Genomic DNA, 25,337 nt, shown 5'->3' on the forward strand with positions numbered 1-25,337 from the left:
TACCTTGCCACAGCCATTTCTATGTGAACGATTTAGCTAATGGGAAAATTCATCTAATGTGCTGTTCCCATCCGTTTAATCTTTGAGGATATTGCTTATTTCAGTTACAATATGAACTGTGGTGAGAGAAGACAGCATTTTGAGAAGACACAATAGCATGTGTTAAGGCACTCAAGTAAGAATACCAAAGAGGTAAACAAATCGAACAAATAGCAAAGTAACCTATAGAGAAGAGAAGGATGAAAGTAAAATTTACAGTCAAATTTGTTATGCTCATAAATTAAAAGACCCCCCCTTTAAATGTACTGAGCACAAGACTTTATATTACACATGTTATATAATAGTATAATTTGTAAAGTCAAGAGTCTTGAAATAGTATTTTTCATGTTTATAAGTGGAAAAACAATCACATTTTAAAAATCAATTTTTTTATATTGGAGCAAGCAGAAATATACATGACTGTTTGCAATGTATGTCATCAATAACCCGAAGGGATCAGAGGACCAATTAGAGAAAGGGAAACTCTTCCCAGGGAAGCCAGATGTGATTTACACCTAATAAATAATTGAAATATTGGGAAATTGGGACAGTAATATTATAATTCAAACCTAATATTGTGTGTATGTTATAATCTGTTTTGTTTTTAAATGAACCTTATTGAGCTATAATTTATATACCATAAAGTTCGTATCATAAAGCTCACCCGTTTAAGGTATACAGTTCAGTGTTTGGTCTTATTATTGTTGTTATTTTTTTCCTTTATTGATTTTAGAGAGGAAGGGAGAGGGAAAGAGAGAGAGATAGAAACATCAATGAGAGAGAACATCGATTGGCTGCCTCCCGCATGCCCCCCACTGGAGATGGGGCCCACAACCTGGGCATGTGCCCTGACCGGGAATCGAACAGGTGACCTCTCAACCATTGAGCCACGCTGGCTGGGCTAGTCCTATTTTTTTAAGTGAAGCAAACAAATTGGAGGAAAAAAATAAAATAAAATAAAAGCAAAGCAAAGCAAAAAGCGAGAAGGCTTACAAATCCTGATTTTCAATTAGAAGCTCAGCTAAATTCTGGAAAAAAAAATTACTTGGAGGACAAATTTTTCATTTAAAACCTGAAAACAAATAAAAGTAATATTTAAGCACTGCATTGCTCTCCATTTCCTGAGTTCGGGCATCCTTAGTGTGTGCATAGGATCACCCACCTGCGAACAGGAGAGCACCCGCTTTTGCTCTCAGATGGCTGGAGGCAAATATAAGCAAACACAGAGAGGGAGAGCTGGGTGGAGAAAGGCAGCAAGGAGACCTTTGCTCTGGAACTAGGTGTGTAAGTTTGAGAAAGGAGGTTTTGTTGCCATAGGTCACTTTTATTTTTTCTTGATTTCTAACACTTCCTCTTTCTAAAGTGCCACTGTCTATTGCTAATTGGGAAATTTTTAAACATCTACTTTAAACTGTTTAAATACTGTAAAAATGTTACTTTCAAAAAACAAAACAAAAACTTGAAATATATCATCCAACCCTGAAGTTTCCTTTTGGATATTTTGCAGAAGCCTTGAATCTTTTGCATATGAGTAATTCAGTGACATACCAAAATATAGAACTGATGAAGATTAAAGCTTAAAGTCGTATGCTCTTCCATTTGGAAAAATTAAAGGGAAGTAAGATAAGAACCATAGTTTTTCAAGAGAAAAGATTAAAATAATTAGAATCATCAGCCAATTAATTTACCAGTTTATGTTGACACAATTACCAAATATATTGTCTGTAATCCCTCTAATCATTAGTCTAATGAATCTTCAGAACTCAGTTCTCATTTCTTCATGTTAACTGTGTTATGCTCAGACAAGCTTGTCTTAAGTACTTACTGAAGTATTTAAGGTAATCTGTTCACTTGATATTTATTAGTTTATTAGATTTGGGGGGGGGGGGATAACAGTTCTTTCCACAGGGAAGAAGCTATATCAAGCATAATACATTTTTTCAGTTAATGTGAAGCATGGAAATGGTGGCACTTAATCTTTATTTCTTTGAAGCAATATCTGTTTCCTCTTTGTCTCTTTTGTGTGCATTTCAATATTTTTATTAGTTTTAAGAAAAACCCACAACTTAAAAAATGACTTTTGCATTATTAAGCACATGCTTGGAGCATTTTGTTAACTTCAACTCTATAAGAGAATTTTACCTTTGGATCTGGAGGTTAAAGAAATATTTTATGTCAACCACTAAACAATAAAGAATTAATCTTTGTTTTCTATAATTGGCAAGGTTTGCTTTTCTTCCTCTAGTCTTACCCCACTCCAATCCATTCCTAAACAGATATGAGAGTCATTTTCTAAAACACAATTTTGGTCATGTTTACTCCTACACTTAAAAACTTCAGAGACCTCCTCCACCTCATCCCATTTAATGATGCAGTTCAAGCATCATACTTCAAACTCTCAGCATCCACCCACATGCAAAACTACTTCCTGTCTCTAAAGGATACCATGGTCCTCATGATTCTTTGCCTTTACCAGGGCTGTTCTTACTCTTCAGAGTGTCTTCTTCCATTTCTGTGCTGAAATTGAGTAAATTCTTGTGCTTCCAGAAGTAGCCCCGTGTGGAGAGGCCACTCCTGATGCCTCCTTCACTGTGCTCCTATTGGCGTTTTGTGTGTATCTCTGCCCAAAGCCGGGTAAGAAGCAAACCTGGGAACACCTACCTGGTCCCTTTTCATAATGGGCATTTGAATTTCCTTAGACATACCATAACACCACTGCAAATGTCCTGAGGAGAAGGATATTAAATTTATTAGAACTCTTCTTAACAAGAATAAAGTGTGAGATCGGGAAGAATTGACTGAAAAGTAAATAGTGTTGAATAGTGAAAATCCCCAGGAAGTGGGTTCCAATCACAAGATGGTCTCAGTCCCAAACTACCTTCCCTGGTGGATGAGTCTGGTGCCTGTGACACATTTGCATAAGCAGCTGGAGTTTCCATGTTTGCTGTCATTGCTGAATGACTTTGGGGCAATGGATGATGGGCTAGGCCTAGCAATCTTCAACCATTCGCCACAGGACCCTCAGCCCCTCCTCCAAAGTCAGACTTAAAGGATTACACTTTCTTGAGCCATTAACTGAAGAATTTGTGTTTTTAGTTTGTCTTGGAGGCTTTCCTGTTCAATCTTGTCTTTAGCCTAGCACTTAGCAGACTATGTGAACATCTTGTTTTCTCCAGTAATCTGTTTATGTGTTCCATCGTTCCATGAACTAGATCTTATCCTCCGTGTACCCTCAACACCTGGCACAGTACTGGACACGTAGCAGACATTTGAAAGTAGTTGATTAGACTAACAAATTGTTGCAGTTACTCCTACAGTTAATGTGAATTAGATCACTTTTAAGTAGTATCCTTATAAATCTGCTAAAATCGTAACTTCATAACCAGGCTGCAAGTGTGACATCAAATAAAGTCTAGGCCTAGATTAAGATATTTATGTAATTCCTCAGTAAATAATGAATATTTGTTATTCTATGTTAATAGCCCCAGAAATATTTTACTCTACTGAGAAAATAAAGTATATCTAAAATTTACTGACGTTTTCCCTTGTGCTAGAAGATAAGCACATGCTCAGGTATGTCTCGCCCGGTATTTCACAGCATGAACTCCTGTGGCATGCAGGGATTCTCCATTTACACGTGATTGCACATGGTTCTAGGTGAGTTAGCTTATTAGGCTGTCCTGTTACCCAGAACCCTTTGGTAAATACTAGGCAATATTCACTTTCTATTCAAAACAAGTGATGCTACACATGCTTTATTTGTGGCATACTGGAAATGGATGGTTACCATCTAGAGAGGACTTGGTCTTAAAATCTAAAGTATTCGTTTTGGAAAGAACTTCACAGAGCATCAACATTACTCTTATTGCATCATTATCCTGAGGCCCAGAGGAGCGAGGGGCCCTGACAACGTTCACACTGCTTCTTAGTGTTACAGCATGGAGAAGAAGCCAGACACCTTGGCTTCTGTACCACTCCCATTCTGCATAAACACGTTTCAGTGGTGTCTCGTCGCTCTTCTCTCTGCCCTTCCATCAGAACGGAAGGCAAAAGATGGCAGGACTTGTGTAAGCTGAAGGGTGACTGAGAATTTGCTGTCCTGTGTATGGGCGAGATGCCAACAAAAGGTGACTTTATGAGTCCAAAAGTAATTTTTGGCTCTGAGTGCTTGAGGAGTCACTAACATAACCCAAGGATGCTGAACGTTATCATAAGTTGATAATTCTAGAATTTGGGAGTTAGGCTTGTTCCTACATGGCTAGCTGTATTTATGGTAAAAGTTCCTTTTGTTGAGTTTCTTCTTTGTATGTTTGCCTGTTGCCTGTTTTTCTTGTTGTGAGGGTTTAGTGAGTTTTCAAATTGGATTTTCCCTAATTGGTTTGGTGCTGGGTTGCCAGCTCTAAAAACAGAAGTTCTCTACTTTCTGGCTACCAGTCCAGAGTGCTTAGTTCAAGATATCGGCTCTGATCTTCAAAGTCTGTGGTGGCTTAGATCCTGGCAAACCCAGAAATCTATGTTACACTTATTCAGTATCCCGACAGTAAGATAGCATTAAATTCACTCATCACTCTTGCCAGTCGATTCTGAGGCAGAGATCAGCCACATTGACAGCTGTAGGATTGCATATATCCAAGATGAAGCAGATAGAGCTTTCAAGGCATTGGGATTCTTTACTCCATGGAGATAGTATTTGTGAAAAAGAGAAACCTTTAATAATATTTAACAATACGAAGCAACAGGCCTTCTTCAGAACAGATCGAGGAGGATATCACAGAACAGAAGGTTCTTGTAGTCACAGTTGTTGTTGAAGGAATTTTGTCACACCATTTGGATGGGCCTATAGTAAAGGAATATAGGATTGCAGTTTGGTTAAGTATCAGCAAGGCAATTTTAGTCAAAATATTTAAATTATAATGACAGAAATTGAGAGAGACAGACATACACAAAGATATTCATAGATAGTAGACAAAATAAGTCACGGAGGAAGGAGAATGGTGCAGAGAAGGTTTTGAGAGCTGCTAACCACCCAGAGAACAGCTGGAAGAACATTTATCTGAGCTTGGGAGTTACAAAGGAAGTGACTGCTAGACATGAATATATAAATATTTTTAAAATTTTATAAGTAACAAAAGTTTCTTGTGAGAACATAAAATTAAAAGACAAGTGGAAAACTGTAAAAATACTAGCAACTCATGACAATTGATTAATGTACCAAGTATAAAAGAACTATTATGAGTTAATAAGAAAAATAAAATTCTAATGGAAAAAAAGAAGCAATTTACTGAAACAATTACAAATGGCCACAGGAAAATGAACTTTCTAAGTTACCAAATAAATATTTTGTTTTCTGTGATCAACTTGACCAAAAATTAATTTAAATTAATGATATGCCTGGTTCTGTCAATGATTCAGTAATAGGGACATTTTCATATATTGCTGAGGGGCATGTAAATGGTACAACATTCCTGGCCAGCAATTTGGAAATAACAATCAAGAGCCTGAAAATATATTCATGACTCATGAACCAATTATCCTTCATCCTAAATTGTATCTTAAGAAAATAATCAGAGATGTGCATAAATATATATGATTAAGTATATTCATAATAACATTATTTATAGCAAAAATGGGAGCAGGCTGATTATCTTGCAGTGAAAAAAATATCAGTAGAATTTTATATAACCACTTAATATTGTATATTCTAAGAATTGTTCAATAACATGGAGATCAATTCATGATATGATAATTATATCAAACTACATATAAAGCATGATTTCAAAAAACTTGATGAAATTTCCAAATATCACATCAATAGTTATTTATGGGTAATAGAATTTTAGGCCATATCTATTTATTTATGCTTTTATAAATTTTCAAAAAATTTTATATTGAAAATTGTCTATATTGAAAAGTTGTTCTTTTATTTTATTTATTTTTTTATCCTCACCCAAGGACATTTTTCCATTTTTTGTTCAGGTAGAGTGGGAGGGAGAGAGAGGAACAGAGAGAGAGAGAGAAACATCGACGTGAAAGGGACACATTGAATGGCTGCCACCTGCATGACCAACCAGGGCCGGGGACAAACTGCAACAGAGGTACGCGCCCTTAGCGGGAACCGAACCTGGGTTTCTCGGGACCGCAGGCTGATGCTCTAACCGCTGAGCAAAACTGGCCAGGGCGAAAAGTTGTTCATTTATAATCAAGGAAAAACAGTAAATATATGTTTCCCAGCTTTATTATGTAAAATTTACTAATTTTGAGTATATATAAAATAGAGAATATCCTAATATTAATAAAGGCATATTCTGATATTAATACCTTATAAATTGCCATCATGGCAGATGTTTGACAATGGGTCAGAATATCACAAGTGGTAAAAGATTAATTCTCTAACATGAGTTATTTTCAGGTTGAAGTTCCGATATCTACATTTTCCCCCTTTCTCCTCTTGCTCTTCTGTTCCACATCCGTCTGTGTTTAGAGCTTGGTCTCTACTAGAAGGTTAGATTCTGAGAATGTCCTCCTTTTATTAAATTTTTGATATCCAAATAAGTAATGCTTAGACTTTTCAAGGCAGTGGAGGAAAGATTTGGAGTAACAAGAAGGCACCAGTTTGCAAATAGGCAGTAGGCACCATAAGATAACTTTAAGAATTTTTTTCTTTATTGATTTTAGAGAGAGAGGAAGGGAGAGGAAGAGAAACATCGATGAGAGAGAACATTGATTGGCCGCCTCTTGCATGACTCCCACTGGGGATTTGGCCCAAAACCTGGGCATGTGCCCTGACTGGGAATCGAACTGGCAACCACTTGGTGCATGGGTCGATGCTCAACCACTGAGCCACACCGGCCGGGCACCATAAGATAACTTTAAATGACTTGAGAGAAAGAATACAATAAACAGGTCTAGGTCATTAACATTTTATCATTTATTTATTCTATAGTCACCAAATTTTGATTGAGTTTTCATCATGTTCTAGACATTCTGGAGGACCTGGGATACAGCTGACAATTGCCCTGATAGAAATTACATTCAAGTAGGAAATGAAGAGCTGGAATAAAAACCCCAACTATTTAATAATTACAAGTTCTGATAAGTGTAAAAAGCATTCAAACAAAGAGCTGCAGAGGGTGATGAAGCAGAGGTGGAGAAATCAAGAGAGGATTCTCTAGGGAGAGTACACTTCAGCTGAGACCGGAAGCAGGAGAAGGAGCTAACCTTGTGAAGAGCTGGGTCGAGGAGCATTGGAAGAGGGAACTCCATGGGTAAATGCCCTGTGACAGGAAATATGGAAATTAAGTCAGTAGGACTAAAGCATGATGAATGGGGAAAAGTCCAGAGTTAAAGCTGGAGAGTTAGTCAGGATCAAATCAGTCACAATATTATAACCAAGATGTGGAGTTTGGGTTTTGTCCTAACTCCATATGGCAACTGAATGGTTTACTCCTGGGTTGCCTTGATCTGAGATTGAACTGATTATTCTCTCATCTGATCTGTAGCCAATAGTTTACTTGAAAGGAATTTAAGATGTGAGGAAAAATACACACATTAAAACTTTATGTACATATTATTTTCTAAAACAATAATTTCTCAATATTTTCTCTTTGGGGTATTTCAGGTACTACATAATGTTCTGGTTCTTTCCTCTTTATCATCTCTCCACTTACTTATTGAGGAAGGCTTCCCAGGGACAGCTGGGGTTACCATGTAGACAACCAGTTACCCCATGTCACCACATGTATCATTTAGACTCCTGTGGATGGCTTTGGCTAGATTTAGAATAACAGCAGTTAGAATCTAATTTATTAGCCAAGTTTGAAGCTATTATAAATGAAATTCTGTTGCATAGTTTTCTAACTTAATAGATTCAGGTCAATACTAGCGTTTTGATGATATTTTGTTTTTTCTCCTCAAATGCTTTGCACATTTTATATGAAAGTCAAGTAACCTTGAATAACCATTATAATTTTATTTATATGATTGCACGGATACCATTGGTATTTACTTACTGTGATTGTTATCAGGTTTTCTGGCCAAGTGTATCATTTGTGTGATTGAAGCCTCCTGTTGCCCTGATTAACATCTAGAATATTCTTTTAGTCATGAAGAATGATATATTACAGTTTTATATCTAGAGCATCTAAAACTAATTTAATTGCATTAAAATACACTTTATTTTTTATTTACATATTATAAAACATTATACAATATATACGATTTTATATTTTAATTAAAATTATGACTCTGAAAATCACTGTGTGAATTTGGGCAAGTATTTAACCTTTCTGTGCCTTAGTTTTCTCATCTAAAAAATGCAGTGGGGATACAGTTAGGGTAGTAGTGAAAATTTAATGAATATATATATAAAATTTACCATTTATATGTATGTGTATGTACATATAACTTTATATATAAAATTAAGATATATGTATATATAAGTGTGTATATATATATAAATGTGTGTGTGTGTGTGTGTGTATATATATGAAACTTACCACACATTTACAAGAATTATATTAGTTCTTCAGAAACATTTATTTTCCCACTTAATAAATACAATGTCCCAGGCATTGTGCTATATGTTGGTGATACCAAATGAGTAAAGACAAGTCCTTGTCTCTCCAGAGAGGCCTCGGCTTCCTGCCCAGGAGAGGCTGCCCCAGCCAGGCGGAGCTGGAGAGCAGAGAAGGAACGTGGAAGTCAGCAGTAAACACAGAAGAAACCCAGAAACACTGGGAGAACCACTGGTCCTGCCTGTGCTCTGCAGGATTCTGATATTAAGTGTTACCCACTAAGCTACTTTTCCTCTTTTCTGATTGTGTTAGTGATTAAATACTATCTTCTTTTGGAAAGCCACAGGAAGCTTGTCCTTTTTTTTTTTTCTAATTGGCAGCAACATACTGTAGTGGGTAAACACAGATTATAGAATCAGATACACAGAGTATAGAATCAGATAGGCCTGGATTCAAGTCCATTTACCAGCCATGTGACCTTCTGCAAGTTTCTTAACCTCTCTGAATCTATGCTTCCCCGAGACTGGTTCCTCATCTGTAATAGGAGGTAATAATGCTGCAAGTTTCATAAGTTTGTTGTGAGAACTAAATGAGCTATGCACTTAGAAAACGTTAGCACATAGTAAGTGCTCAAAAAATGACCATCATCATGCTAACATTATTTATTTAGCCACTATGTTTATTTTAATGATGAGAATTCATAAGAGTTATATGAATTGCCCAATGACTTAATGTGAATTAAAACTCAGTTCTCCCTGATTTCAAAATCCATGTTGCTTGCCTGGATTTTATGCTTCAAGAGAAAAAAAAAAAAAATGGACCAACCCCTCTCAGAAATTAAAATCATCTAATCCCTGCCACTATTATTAATACAAATAAAAATAAAAGGTTTATGGTTATTAAACTATGATACCAGAATGAGCATTAACAGGCTGACAAAAATAGATAGTAAGTATGTTTCTCATTAGCTATCTTCATTAAAATCCTCTACCGCGCAGAGCTACAGCTTTGAGAATTTTCCAGATCACAGCATGTCTCTGTTTCCCAGGTGAGCAGACCTTATGGTTCAACCCCGTGCTAGCCTGTGTAGCAGAAGCCCAGATGCAGAAAGTGGGGTGTGTGGCTGAGGCAGGCTCTCTGCTCTCACGGGTGGGAGTCAGCTGTTGTTTGAGAAGGTATATGTGAGGCTTGAGCTTGGACTTGTGTCTAATTTGAGCATCCATTGGCCAAAAGATCAGACTAATGCTGCACTGAAATGCTGAGCTCCCCTTCAATTCACACAATTTATTCCAGCAGTAATTGGAGATTCACTACTTAAATCTCCCTCCCAAAAGATATTCATTCACAAGTTCTTAACATGTTGGTCAGATTATGGTTTTCATCATGTAAAAGTATCTTAAATGCCTATATTATGTGTGTGCATGTAGTGTGTGCATGTGTGTGTGTGTGTGTGTGTGTGTGTGTTGTCTAGGCTCAGAACAAAAAACATCTACCATATTCAAAAAATGCAAATATTCATTGGCTTACAAATGCACATCTCAAATTCTTATATTTTTAACAAGCATCCACAAGCTCATTAAAATTTCAGAATCATACCAAAAAAAAAAATCATCCCCTTTGTGAATAGAGGTTTTTGAGTTTCAAAGCTTGAATGAGGATGTATTTTAGCTTTTGGCCTATGAAAATTTGTTATACATTTTTATTGTGGGTGTATAAGTAGGATTTCTATTTTTGGGTGATAAAAGCGGCTTATATACCTTAGCATTTTCCAAAGTGAAACATTTTATGCATTAAAGTTTTAGGCTCTGTTAGTAAAATATATCATCCCCTCTCCGCTGCAGGGAGGAGAGCAGTTAAGTAGAACTAGGTGTGGTCCTCTTCCCACGTGTTCTCTGCAGCTCATCCTCTGCCTGGAAGAAGCTGAAAAGGAAATGCAGGTGGTTCTTTGTTTTGTTTTGTTTTGCTTTTCCTGGAGTGGCAGCTTTGGGAAGGACAGCACATATGATGTCATATTGGAAATAATACATTACTAATATTTTTTTGAGCTCTTACCATGTACTGGTTGTCATATTACACTGAAGTGTGTTTTTATTATATCAGCTCAGCGCGAATTGCTTTTAATCCTCACAGAAACCTCGAGGTGGAAACTGTTATAGATCCTGTTTTACAACATGCATACTGAGGCTCAGAGAGGTTAAGTAACTGACCCAGGGCTACACAGCTAATAAGAGGTGAGACTTGAGTTTGAATTCAGTCTGCCTACTAAAGCTACCAGGTAAAGATAGGGAGAAGAAAGCACAGAAGGTCCAATCCCTGCCCATTTCTTGATACAAGCATGGGCTTCCCATTTGCCAGGCATATCACTACCTCCTTTATGAGTCAGGATCAAAAAAAAAAAAAAAAAGAAATTACAAGCGTTCAGGCTTTAGATATGGTGGAGGTCACTTTACAGCGGAGGTCTGTTCAGCACTTGCTTTGAGTTTGGGAGGGTGGGGTGGCAGTGGGGGGAACCAGCTATTACTTAAACTGAAGTTGAGTCAACTTGAAGAAAAATTTTAAAAGAAGCTATATTACTGTGAGTTTTCTCTTGAAGATCTCTATAAGAATTTATGAGAAGTAAGTCAAAGGACTTAAGAGGATTAGACACTATTATATTTAAAGTGCCCCTATAACATATTATTGACTCTGGTCCTGAAGAGGGTCGTAAATAACTATACTTCAACATGCACAGAAGGATTTAAGGTCCAAGATGTCCAATGCAGAGAGGAGGAGGTTTCAGTAGAGCATGTTGCATGTCATTATACATTTGGAGAAGCATTCTCTAGAAGAGAAACTCAACTTGGAGGTTACAGAGAGGCACATTTTACTCACTTCAGGAAGGATGTTCTGTCAACTAGAGATGTCCTGTGACAGAATGAGCTGCCTCGAAAACTCACCTGCTTTGTCACTGCAGGTGCTCATGCGGGGGGCGGGGGGCAGCGAGTGGGGAAACAGGTGGGGAGGTCCCAATACCAGGGAGAAAACAGAATCAGCAACTAATTCCAAGGTCTTTTCATTTTACACAGAACAAATGCTGTTTAAACTACTTAACAATGTGAATCATTTATTTGGATAGATTTTAATGTATCTTAGAATCTATTACCTATAAAAGATGCCAAAAGGGGGAAAATAAGTAAAGACTATAATGTATTTTATCTATTTCAAGATTTGGAAGTAATAAAAAACTGTTTTTTAGATCAATGGAATCTATAAAGAGATTTAATATTTTTGAAAATATTGTAGAAGCATCTAAAAATCTCATAGCTATATTTGAGTGCAGTGAAAAGGAAAAAAAAAACAAGAAAAGGATACTTTTTTGACCCCCAAAAAAGATAAACTGCCACAGAGTTCACAACATAAATTACTGTCTGATAAAAATGGTGAATTATCAAACACAACAAAGCTAATACCTGAGGCCAATCATCACGCAGGAAGTCAATGCTGACATTATAAACTATAGAGGCAAATGAAGTTTTGTACAAAGGCTCACCATTGGGCTGTTCCTGATATTTCCCTGGGATGCTTGAATATTATTCTTCTGTACTATTTACATTACATTCATCTACGAGAGCCTCAAAATAGCTGTTCAATTAATGTCCACATGCCTATGAATTCCAATGTTATAATAACCGAAAAATTACATTGGAACATTTTTTGAGTGTTGTGAATGGAAAACAGACTTCAGCAGGAGGCCTTGCAACACTCTGAACCACCTGGTCACTGTTATTTCCTTTCTGTTTTCTTACGTTTTCATGGGGCAGCCCCTTTTACATCTAAGGGGCATAAAGGAAGACAGGGAGCAGAGTGGTGCAATGCTACACTGAGCTGCCATGATGTTTTCAAAGAAACGGAACATAGTTTTCAAAAGGAAGGAATATGGAATGTCCATACTGTGGCTTATTGTCAGCATTAAGGAAGCTGAATCCTATCATGGTCCTTAAATGTAGCATTTACATGGGAAATAAGAGTGATGGTGATCAGTGGGGAGTAGGCTTAGGGAGCACTGGAGAAAATTACCTAGTTCAAGGGCAGGCTTCAGAGTGCAGAGATTTGCTGTGCTGGGTTTGCTATGTTTTAGGATCCTGAAAGCTAATATGGTCATTCCAGACTTTTAAGCCTGCTAGAGTTTGTTCTGTAGGTTTGTAAATATTCACATTCATAAAATGTGTAAACAAGCATTTGGGGTTTATGAGATGCTAACTTCTGGGGCTTGGCTGGCTTCTCTGTTCTTTTCTTATTAGACTCCTCTCTAAAACCCAGGGAGGCATCATTCCACGTAAAAATATCCTTTCCTGAAAGTTTGGGGGTAGGGGGAATTCTGAAAATCCTGCTTTTGATGTTTTGATAGCAAACAATTCTGGCACAAACGACTCCAATGATAGAAGAAAAACCTCCTCTCCTGCACTGCCATCCTTCTTTGATCTTTACCTCTTTTGCAATGTAATCTCCAAATAACTCTCCAGAGGTTTTGTGCTCCTCTCCTCTAATTGCTGTTAGAAAGGGCCGTGAATCCTCCTACTTCCCTGTTCCACGGAGTTTCTAACTATTCTCTTTGACCAAAGTTATTCCGTAAAACTTAAGGGGGCCAACAGGATCAAAGGCTGTGTGTCTGCAGAATGATGTTGTCATTTTTGTGGGGGTCCTTAGCATCTTGGAACAGTGAAGAACAGGGGAGAGGCAACTGCAGCATTTTAGCATTTTGGTGGAGCAGACTTCTCACAACCACAGCGGAACCACTTAATAGCACTTAATAGCTTAGAAAGGCTGGAATCTTGTAGCCCAACTAAAGGCAATATGTTGCAATCTGATGAATACCACTCTGCAACCCATACTGCCCTCGTCTCCCACCTTCCTCTTTGCCCCATTTATTAAGCTCATGGTAACTCATAAGAAGCATTCAGGTTTCATCTGAGTTGCTTGACTTTATTACCTGGTACGATAAGTATGCACACTTGTGCTTACTTACTGGAAATTATCGGTGGGTTCTGTCGTCAATACCAGCACATGCTGCCTGGAAGATAAATCATGGTATAAGGGACTTAGCACTGCTCTTTCTTCACTGATAGAAGCTCATTAGTCTTTACAACAACCTTAAGTGTATAATTTTATTTTTATTTCCGTTTTACAGAGGAGAACTCTAAGGCACAGAGTAGGTGAGCAAATTGCCCAAGGCCAGGGTCAGTATTAGAATTTGAACCATGCAGCCTGATTTCAGAATTCATAGTGTTAACTACTACATCAACGTCATACCAAAGAAATAAAATGAGCCCTGGCTGGTTTGGCTCAGTGGTTAGAGCATCGGCCTGCAGTCCACAGAGACCCGGGTTCGGTTCCCACTAAGGGCATGTACCTTGGCTGCAGTTTGTCCCCGGCCCTGGCTGGGTCGTACAGGTGGCAACCACTCGATGTGTCCCTTTCATGTCAATGTTTCTCTCTCTCTCTCCCTCCTGCTCTATCTGAATAAAAAAGAAAAAGAAAAAAGAAATATTGAGCATTTCTCCTTTAAGATCTTTTACCTCAATGCTCACATACGGTTAAGTCACCAGAAAATTGAGCTGGTGGCTTTATTGCAGTGACCCCTTTAATTTTGAAAGAAATAGGAGAGAAGAGAAAGCTTATCATTGTAGTGTGGTAGACTGGTTTCCATCGTAATGTGTTTTAGGCCTGTTTCTAATTTTTGAAGACCTCAGTTTCTTAATCTGTGCAATGGGGATATGACAGTAGCATCTACTTTGTAAGGTTGTCATTGACATGAACTTATGTAATGCATTTAGAAATGACTGACCTGTTAGTGTTATTATTTCAAAGCTACCTTTAATCTTTTGTGGAAATAGAATGAATGTACTGTGTGTGGGGTCTATTAAAGTAATATTGTTTAATAGAAGATAATAAGATGCATAAATTTTACTATACAAGGCAAGTCAAAGGTCTGGATTCTACCAATGGATTAGATTTTCTGGAATAGTGTCCTTAGATCTGGAACACAGGACCACTGTGAGGGAAACAGTATTGTAATGCAGTATGTCAGGTGTTTATTACACTCCAGAGAGGATCCACGTTATCCCGAATTCTGGATTCCAGCAAGTCCCTGTGCATCACATCTGCTGTCCCCTCCCCCCATTCTGCTACAGCATGCAGAGTAGTCATGAATCTGGGGTTTACCAGTCTCTTCAGTTAATTAGCAATAGGAAATCAGTGCAGTCATAGGGAGGGACATAGAGAGGAAAAATAAGGAAGATGGCAATGCTCTAGGGATGTGGGACTTTCCTGGGCAGCATTTCATCAACTGCACCTACGGAGCTCTGATGCCTGGGGAATGGGGGAACTCAGGTGCCCACCCCTAACTTCATTCCTCTAAGTGAAATTAGCCCATTTGTGCCTCCAAGTTGAAAAGTTCCCCTTTATTCTCTCACCACAGGGTCTCTAAAGACTGTATCCGCCAACACAGCAACTCTCTCTTAAAGCCGTCCTTAGAAAATGATGGGGTGGGTCTCCACACTTCATCTTTTATAGAAAGCATTCCAATTGGCACCTGAAGGGTTAAGCATTTGTCGCAGAGAAAGAGTATCAAGTAGCTTTCCAGAAGGGGATAACCCCCAATTTAGAAACTGCCACATTTTAAAGATAAGCGAAATCCACAGTAGTTGACGCTGCTTTCTATGAAAGGAATAACTCCCAGCTCCCAGGGTGTGTGTTAGTTTGCTTTTCTTTCCGCCGCTGTCATCTATATAATGTTTATATGAGGGTAAGGACGTCAATCACAGTTAACAAAAACCCCAGAACACAACAGGATCCCTTTTCGTCTAGATCCATTTGACAATAGCTCTCAATTTATTCTGTCACATAAATCAAAAGGAAAGTGTTTATCTTATCATTCGGAGGCATCCCTTCTCCCTCTGTGTCCTAGCCCCTCCCCCTGTGCCAGTTTCCAGTGCTTTGTGCAAGAAAGTGCAAGTTCCCCATTCTGGTTCTATTGATGTTCCCCTTCCCTCTCTTCCTGGCTCCCCCCCAAGCAAAGCGAGCAGAGCAAATGGCCCGGGTTCTCCCCCAATGCCTGCCCTGCCTTTCCGGGGAGGAGAGCGGGAGAGGGAGCGCGCATTCTGAGCCAGCTGCTCAGACTCCGACCGCAGGCTGTTTCCTGCAGGCTGCCCCTCTCCTTCAAAACCCTGCGTCCCCTCCCCGAAGCAGCAGGCAGTGTGCCTCCATTCAGCCACATTTGGTATGCATGAGCACGGCTGCAGGCAGAGGGGAGGTGGCTTTCTCAGGAAGGTTCAGTGGCTCAGGCAAGCCACTTGACTAGTCTCCCAAGTTCCAGGAAGCCTCTGCCCTAATGGAATTTGCAGATGTGGAGATGACCATGGGATGCCAGGGTCGCGGGGGACCATTTGTTTTCTAGGCATTGCTCAGGTTTGCAGTTTCTGGTTTTCCCGGTGGAATTTTGAAGGGGTCATGAATCAAACGGATGCTCCTCGACCCCTAAACTGGACCATCCGGAAGCTGTGCCACGCAGCCTTTCTCCCATCTGTCAGACTTCTTAAGGTACCGTAACTTGCTGCTTTGAATGGCTCTGATTGTGCTTTTCAGGTCTCAACACCCAACTTCGCACTTGGGCTGGGACGCACATTTTGGGGAGCAGAATGCATGCAGTATTGGTGCTGTTGCCCATGGCTTGAGAGAGGTTCTCAGTGCCCCTCACCCCATGGTGTCAGGGAGGAGATGATGGTCTGAGCCACATTAAAGAATAAGATTGTGGTTGCAGAGAATGGGCTTCCTGGTGCTCCCCCACCCCTCCCAAATATCCCTAAAATAGAATTAATTAACTTCTTTGGGAGGGTGGGAGCAGCAGTGGGAGAGAAATCCTTTCTTCCCCTGTGCTTGGCTCCAGGGTGTGTTTTTTCCCTCCCTGGGGAAGCCCTTCGACCCACTTTCCCTTTAAATGGAACCTGAGAGAACAAAGGATTCTCCTCATTATTTAAAAAGTCTTGTGTCCTTAGGTGGTTGCTCAGGTAAAGGTGAAGAATGAACCTCCTCAGACTGTGACTTCTTTGGTGTCCTTTTAAAAACGGCATGATGATTTTAATCTCCTAAGTGAAGTCAGTAGCGGGAAAGTATTGTTAAATATATACTGAAGGATGCCTTGAGCTCTCTCTCCAGCTCCGAGTTACACAAAAGAATGGAGCTACACCTGGGCTAGGACTCTGCCATGTGTCTGCGGCACTCCTCTTTCTGGCAGCAAATACATTCAAGATACTGGAAAAGCCCCCACAACTCCATCGGAATTGACCTTCACCGTCTGCCTTGTAGGGAAAGAAATACAAATACAATTTAAAGGGCGCAGAAAACAAGTCTTTTTCCCCAGAAAAGAGAATGTGGTAACATTTATTTGGGACAAGTGCTAATCTCTGGATGTCCCATAGCCATTTAAAGTTAAAAAGGCAAGACAAAGTTCTAAATTCTCTTTTTTATATTAATGTGATATTTTGATTTAATGACCACTGGACATTGAATCCAAACAGTCATAATGGAAGATTAAAGAATTAACCCTGACTACACTACACTTGCAATGTTGTTTTTTTCCCCGAGGCTGTGTTCTGGTTGAGTCAAGTTTGATGTGGACAATTAGTTCTGTATAGCTAAGTGGCTTTGCACAACAGAGTATGTATTACCCACTGTCTGAGTTTTCCTTATTCTGTTCAACACAAACTGTCCCCACATCCTGTACAAACCCGCATCATTGTGTTGTCATGGTGATGGTTTGCTTCCCTAAAAGCGGGAGGAAAAGCAGGTTTGGGGATGGGGAGTGGGAGAGAAGCTTTCCTGGATATAATTGCTTGTCCTGTATTGAAACCACATGTGTGATAGGGCATGAAAAAGAATGAGACCAGGGAACTAACAAATGAATGTAAATTTTTCTCCAGAATCACTACTGAATCAAGGGTCTGAAGCAAAGAATGTCTTGGCAAATCCAACTGTGATTGTGAAAACTGATTCTATCAATTTAATGTGCAATGAGACGCATTTTTCTGTTAAAGTCAGTCATTGCTTCACCCCAAAATAATGCTTTTTAACTTACACAATGATCTCAACAGGTGTGTGTATGTCACCCTCAATATATATTAATTAATTAATTAATATGCTGATTTTTAATGGAAAATATTATTCATCATTTACTTGTCATGAAACCAGCAGAGAAGTACCTGTTTGAGATTATTTTTAGAAGACCTACCATCTTTTTCAATTGAAAGTACTGTCCATGCTGTTTATCAGCAGACATTGTCAATCCTACACCAGCGCTGTTGTTGGCATACAGCTCAATCCCACCATCCTTTATTAACATACTTTATTAACATGGTGCTTTATAACAATTCATGCAATAAAGTACATTAGTGAGTATTCTTCCAATTCTCTCACGGCCCAACAGACAGGATGTGTTTTACTAGAGAACTTCTTTTCCAAATGTCATCTGGATTTTTGAAAGATCATAGCCATCCTAGGAGACTTCAGATATTGAGCCTATTTCAAGATCTTAAAAAATGAAGTGATACTAAATTATTTCAGCAAATACTTAGAAAGAAGTGAAAACTGCTTTTGTAGATGAGTAATTGTAGTATTGACATTCTAGATATGAATGTTATGTAATCCTCCCCCACCCCCACCCCCCGTGTTGTTGCTGTCCTATATTTGCTTTGTTAGTCCTTATGGATTCGTGCCCAGCTTTTATACTTCAAGTAAAAGGAAAGTTCCTGAGTAATCATTTGCATCTTTTGGCCAATATTTTTCCTGGTTTAGTCTAGAAATTAAATATTTAATAACAGTAATTCTTACTCTTCTTTCCGTACTGTCTGCTCCCTCCCTCCCCTCATAGTCTCTTGCTCTACCTCCCCCACACTCCCACCACCATGATCATTTGATGGGTGAATTCTCTGAGTATCTAGGAGTCTATTGAAATTCTAAGCTAACCAACCAAATTCTCCTATTCAACAGGTAATTTTTGTTCCTCTACCAAGCATTTTTTTTCTAATGTGATATGCCCTTTTCAGTGCCCTTATGCGTCAATAAATGCAGTGTAGGGCATGATGACATGATCAGATTTAGTTAAACCCAGATCACTTGCCATTTCTGACAATACTGAGCTCAAGCCAATTTCCCTTCCTATCTTTTCTTTGAAAAGTGTGTTTTGCTAACTTTTTTCAGTACCATGCTAATGTTTAGAAATGGCCTTATATATTTCTCATTTCCTAATAGAAACAGGATACTAAAGCATCAGAAGTGGAAGGCCACTATCTGAAGCATGAATTAAACCTAATGAAGGTTGGAATATACTGCTGATGCCTTCTGCAAAAATCTCACTTGTTGTTTTGTCCATCTCAGACCAAATTCTGAACATGCCAACCAACTCAGATTTTGAATTTGAGATTGCATTTGGAAATAAGATTTGAAAATGAATTTCTGGATAGGCACATGATGATGACAGCCAAAAGACAGACGCTGTTTTCTCACGGATACATTTCAAAGGGGACCCTTTCTAAATTATTTCTGTTTGGTTGTTGGCTTTATTCTTATGTATTTCAAGATTTCATCTTACTATTGATCACAAAAAAGTCAAGTTTATTTCAGTGACAGGCAGTTCTTTGCATATTCCATATTCATTATCAGATCTCCCTCTGCCATTGTTTTATTTGGGAGATTTTATTTTGGTAGCTTGTGTTGAATTTGAAGATTAATCTTAGGGCAGAGAGCTCTCTTTTTATTGAAGTCTTGGTGGACTTACTAAAGAGAAGGCTCCTGAAAAATAGGTTACATTGGGGGAAAGGAAAGCTGTTTACTCATAACTGATTTTGTATGTACATGCTAAAGCCGGTTTGTTAATGAAGACTAAAGGATCAGTATAATTTTAATATTTTCAAAGTTTTATACTAAGAAATGATATAACTTTGCCCACTTTGAGCAATGTCAGAAAGAGATTAAAGAAATTACATTCTGGAGAGATAGGCCTAAACACTGGGTCCTAATTCCATTGTGTTCCGAACCTGCTGTGTGACCTAGATTAAGTTACTTAACCTCTCTGTAGCTTGGTGTCCTTATTTTTAAAATGAAGAGTTTATGCCTTGGCTTGACTTAGAACCAATGCTGTGATTCCCAATGATGAAGGCTGGCATGCTCTGCGAACATGGAAGAGCAGCCTTTATTCGGGCTAACGATAATTAGTCTGGATCAGATATTAAAATGGAAGAAGGACTAGAGTAGTCATCAGGGTTTAAATCATAGAGGGGCTTGTCTGTTAAGCTAAGGCATTTGGCCATTATCCTGGAAGCTCCAGGGTGTCATTAAAGGTATTTGAGCAAGGAGGTGACCACCCAGTTCAGGTATTAAATACAGTGCTCTGGGTGTAATGTCTGGAATGGATGGGGGTGGGGGACTGAAAGCCTGGAGACCTGATGAGGACCTGGGCTAAGGCCATCGTAATGGAGGTAAAGTAAAAAGGCCCCTGTTGACTTCATCAGCTATGGTAGAAAGAAGATTATAGGATAACTTCTGAATTTCTGTGGGGGTTTTTTTTGTTTGTTTGTTTGTTTATCCTCATCCAAGGGCATTTTTCCATTTTTTGTTCAGACAGAGTGGGAGGGAGAGAGAGAGAGAGAGAAACATCGACGTGAAAGGGACACATCGAGTGGCTGCTTCCCACACGACCCAACCAGGGCCGGGGACAAACTGCAACCAAGGTACGTGTCCCCAGTGGGAACCGAACCCCGGCCTCTCTGGACTGCAGGCCGACGCTCTAACCGCTGAGCAAAACTGGCCAGGGCCTGAATTTCTGTTTTTGCTGTCTGGTTGGATGGTGGTCCCACTGTCTGAGAAGAAAAGTCCTGAGAAGGAAGGACAGAACTTCTCATTTTGTGGTTCTCTGCTGAGCTAGAAAAGGTATGCCACCTACCAATTCTAATGGGCCTGAGACAAAAGTAAGGAACAGAATTCCATGTCATTGATGAGCATGAGCCCCACTGAATGTTTGGCAGAGCACATTTTTGAAGTAAATCATATAGAGTCAGTAATATCACTTACAATTTTCTTAGACTGTACTTTTCTAACTTGTTTCCTGACTTCTTATAAAACTGCATAGGAAACTCCCAATATTTTGAAATCCAGTAAAAAAAAATTCAGTGTTTTATTTTTTTTCTCTGTTCTCTCTTTTAGTTATCAAAGAAGGATTAATGAAAGTGAACTGGGTAACACAAGGGAAATAATGGAAAGAGTAGTGATCAAGTTAGGCTACCAGGTCACAAATTCTGCCCAAGTACCAATGTTTTCTACTTATGTAATTTCTTATAATGGTAATTAATGTCCATTACATTGTCTCTCAAGCATAGCAGGATCTAATGACAGAATGAATTGGGTCTGTCTTCTACAGTTGATGCCAGGAATTCCAGAAACTGACTTCCCCTTTGTGTTTTCTTAGAAAACAATAGTATTGAGATTCATTTAAATTTGTGTTTTAAATTTAAACTTTCAAAGTCTCCCTTACATATCTAAAATTCTGAATCTTTACATGGCAGGTACAATAATATCAACGAATCACATGCTAGTGAGTAGTACTTAATTTTCTACAGCAAGAGAGGAAACACGCTAGTGAGTGGTGGTGAGCAAAAGCAGGGGACTGGTTATGGATCTATTCCACTAAGTGTCTTAAAGATGGGAAAGTTGAAGAATACATTGCTTTTAGGAAAACACATTGTTAGGCAAAATTTAGAGTCTAATAATAATAAAAAAAAAAATTGTCTTTTCATGTCAGCACATCAGCCTCAGGTTCCCTTTAACAAAATGTGAGAAAGAAAATGTGCCCAAGCTAAAACCCAGGGGAGAGAAAATTTATCTGGTGTGTTTCAAGTGGTGGCTTCGACTCAGACTGCTGAACAGTGACCCTGCGACTTGCGTTTTTGTGAAGTGTTCCTCTGGCAGCCTGAAGGAAATTCCTGAGGCAACAAGAAACCCTCCTGTCTCTCTGGAGAGTTCTGTCTTCTGATGCCCTCTATTGTGGCGGAAAGAGTGGGAGTGTGTGGTCCCTGGGGGAAGGAGGGGAGGGATGTAGCTGGGAGGTCCGAGCCCAGGGCCACCTGGCACTGGGATGACTTGTGGAGTCACAGTAATATAGGACAAGGGTTGTCTCCAGGGAAAGGGTTTTGCCTTCCTTGTCCGTGACTCTCTTCGGGAAGGAGAACACTGCCTCTTCCACAGTGGCTTTACCTCCTCCCCCTCCCTCTGTTGGTATAACTTCAACTGGCTCAGCTCATCTGCAGACAACCAAACCATGTCCTTTTTCCCTTTCCATTATCTAACATGAAAAGAGTTTTAAAGACTGTGGCTAACAAAAGTGTTCAGTAAATGTTTTTTGAAGAACAAAGGAATGAAGGAACATGTGACTGATATATGAAATCCCAAGAATGCTTAGGAATCACTCGGAGAACTTATAAACAAAGCAAACATTAAAGCCCACCCCAGGGGTGCTGATTCAGTAGGTAGGTGGAGAGCCCAGGACTTGGCATTTTAACAAGCTCCCCCAATGATTCTGTTGTGAACAGCTCTTGGAAAGACCACATGTTGAGAAAAGCTGCCAAAGCCTTAGCTGAGCTGGGGAGGACTCCATTAGACTCTCTTATGCTGGCATCTGGGCGGAACAGATCATGTTTAGTCAACAGTGAGGGCAAAAGGTTTTAAGTAAACAGTTTATGGGTTTTCAAGATTTAATCATGAAAGATTATTTATAGACAGAGAAGTACATTGAGTTCAGCTGCCCTGGTTTGCTTTGTAGGTGATACAACATAATCTGAAGGAATGTTTGTCCGTATTCTTTATATTTTTTGTTTATATTTATACTCCTCTATGTATAGTCATGAATTTTAGTCATGTGACATACAATTTTAGATTTCTCTATACTGTTTAATTTATATGGACACATGATTGTTAACCAGCACTCCCAAAGATGATCCATGATCAAGATTCTGCAGCATCCTGCCTATGCCCCTTTTATCGAACATTCCCTATGACAGCCTTGGGATTGCAGTGGTCACTCCAGTGCAAGTCCCTTAAATTCTAATCGTATGTGACAGTACCAGGTAAGAAGTGGCCAGTTCACTTGGGGGCCAAAGACAAAGACACCAATACTGATGCCCACAGTGGTAGAGATCCCCCTACCCACCTGCTCTACCTCACAGTTTTCAGAAACAAAGGAAGGACGAGGTTCTGGAGAGGCAGGGGAAGGAAGAGAATATCCAGAGCTTTCATTGGGAAAACTATATTCAAAGTTAAAATTAACTTTATATTTGAAAAAGTTTAAGTATGATACCTAGTATTACATACTAAACATGGAAAATTGTGCTGAACAAAAAAATTTTGGCTCCTGAGCACATGAGAAAAATATAATGCCATAACTGATGGGGTGGGTGGGGCAGGTATAACAAAATCCACAGGAGGGGGACATTTACTTTTTACATTTATCACACATAAAATTTATGTTTAAAAACATTTAGGACGAGTGGTTCTTCTCTACTTCTATTTTCAGTGGCACGTGCAGATGATAGATGATAGACAGATAATAGGTAGGTAGGTGGATAGATAGATAGATAGATAGATAGATAGATAGATAGATAGATGGAAATTTTGTTGTTAATAATCCATTAACAGCAGCATTTTATATATTGAATTGCTTTACTTTGAGGGAGATTTATCCACCAAAGTAAGCTCTTGAAGGAGTGTTTTTCAAAATGTGTTCCTACATTTTAATAAATGGCCTAGGTGAGCCTTATGCGTAGTATCATTTGAGAATATCTCTTCTGAAGTGTGACAAGTTAGCAAAGAGATGTTGGCTCATTAAAATTATGCCTCTGCATGACCACACTTAGTATCCGATTTTTATTGTTAAAAACTGAGCATCCAGGATCTCTCTATCAATCTATATAGGCTCATAATATTTCCACATCTCGAAAGTTCCTATACTCATAGAGCAGTGAATGATTTTCATAATAGTTTCTTTTTTTTTTCTTCTATTGATTTTAGAGAGAGAGGAAGTGAGAGGGAGAGAAAGATAGAAACATTGATGAGCGAGAACATTGATTGGCCGCCTCCTGCATGCTCCCCACTGGGGATCTGGCCTACAACCTGGGCATGTGTCCTGACCAAGAATCGAACCAGTGACCCCTTGGTGCATAGGTCGATGCTCAACCACTGAGCTACACCAGCCGGACATAATTGTTTCTTAAGGGATCATGCAGAAAAGTGCATTTAGGTGATAGGAATGTACAATAGATAGGTAATATCCTGAATTAGAAGAAAAAATAGCATATTAGTTTCTTTTACTTCAAGGTTATGATACACTTACATGATGACGGTTGAAGGTAGAAGAACGTTGCAGCAAAGAAAGAGCACTAAGTCTATCCTCTGTCCTCATTGTTTGGCTATTGCTGAACTAAGCGAGCTCGCTCACATCTGCCCCCTTCCCTTGATATCATCTCCCAGTTACTAGAATCACACATTTGACAAAGTTGCCCAAACTGGAAAACTTGGGCGTATGCCTTTTGCTTTGTTTGCTTTCATTCCTTATGTAATCAGCCAAATAGTTCTGTCAGGTTTCCTCATAAATATGTCTCTGATCCACCACCTTTTGTCTATTCCTAGTTCCCAACATCAGTCTCTCTTTTTCTTGGGCCTAAACACTGAAGCTGTCTACTTTACATTGATCCCTTCCACAGCTACCAGAATGGTTCACTTAAAATGGAAGTAAGACCAGGACGCTCCTATGTTTGACATTCTTCAGTTCTCTTTCTCCTGTGGAATAAAATCTAAGCTCCTTGCTATGATATATAACACCTTTGGTGATCTGTCCTCTGCTTACTTCTCTGACTTCATATTTTGGTTTTCCTTTCTTCAAGTCATGAAATTCCTTATAATTGGGCTTTTTGCACAAGCAGTTTGAACTGCCTGGAAAATCTGAACCACACCTTTTTCTACCTGACTCCTGTCCATAGTTTAGTAATCAACTCAACTGGATGAATTAAGGACAATTTTTCCTCAGTCTCCAAAATCAGATGAAGTTCTTTTTATATGCATGCCAATAAAAGTCAATGGGTGTTTCTGTCTTTGCTTTTGAATCATTTTTTTTTATCCTCACCCGGGGACATTTTTCCATTTTTTATTCAGATAGAGTGGGAGGGAGAGAGAGAGAAACATTGTCGTGAAAGGGACACATCAAGTGGCTGCCACCCGCATGACCCAACCAGGGCTGGGGACAAACCGCAACCGAAGTACATGCCCTTAGCGGGAACCAAACCCGGGTCTCTCTGGACCACAGGCTGACGCTCTAACCACTGAGCAAACTGTCCAGGGCTGTATTATTAACTCTTTACTCCATCTAAATATCTTCCTAAAACCAGGAAATTATGTCTTAGACAAGTTGGTGTGTACAGCTTTTAGCAGAGAGCCTAAGATATTTTGAGTGTTAGATGAATTACACTAGAATAGGTAAATTTTGGAGAAAATGGATGACTGTGCTCTGATGCAGTACTCCCCTGTGGCTCAATGGTTAAGCGTTGACCCGTGCACCAAGAGGTTGCCGGTTCGTTTCCCAGTCAGGGCACATGCCCAGGGTGTTGGCCTAATCCCCAGTGTGGGGCATGCAGGAGGCGGCCAATTGATGTTCTCTCTCATCGATGTTTTTATCTCTCTCACTCTCCCTTCCTCTCTCTCTAAAATCAA

The 25,337-nt window shown here is 39.2% G+C and overlaps 1 protein-coding gene across 1 annotated transcript in view; it reads left to right on the top strand.

Annotated features, from left to right (window-relative positions):
- Nucleotides 1–15,688: 15,688 nt before the first annotated feature.
- The window catches only part of TRPM3 (transient receptor potential cation channel subfamily M member 3), a 497,295-nt gene continuing 487,646 nt past the window's right edge, over nucleotides 15,689–25,337 (top strand). Inside the window, exon 1 of the mRNA XM_036262135.1 lies at nucleotides 15,689–16,130. Coding sequence (XP_036118028.1) covers nucleotides 15,954–16,130 — 177 coding nt within the window. The 5' untranslated portion in view covers nucleotides 15,689–15,953. The remainder of the gene's footprint in view (nucleotides 16,131–25,337) is intronic.

This window comes from Molossus molossus, unplaced genomic scaffold (genome assembly GCF_014108415.1).
Source record: "Molossus molossus isolate mMolMol1 unplaced genomic scaffold, mMolMol1.p scaffold_m16_p_14, whole genome shotgun sequence".
NCBI lineage: Eukaryota > Metazoa > Chordata > Mammalia > Chiroptera > Molossidae > Molossus > Molossus molossus.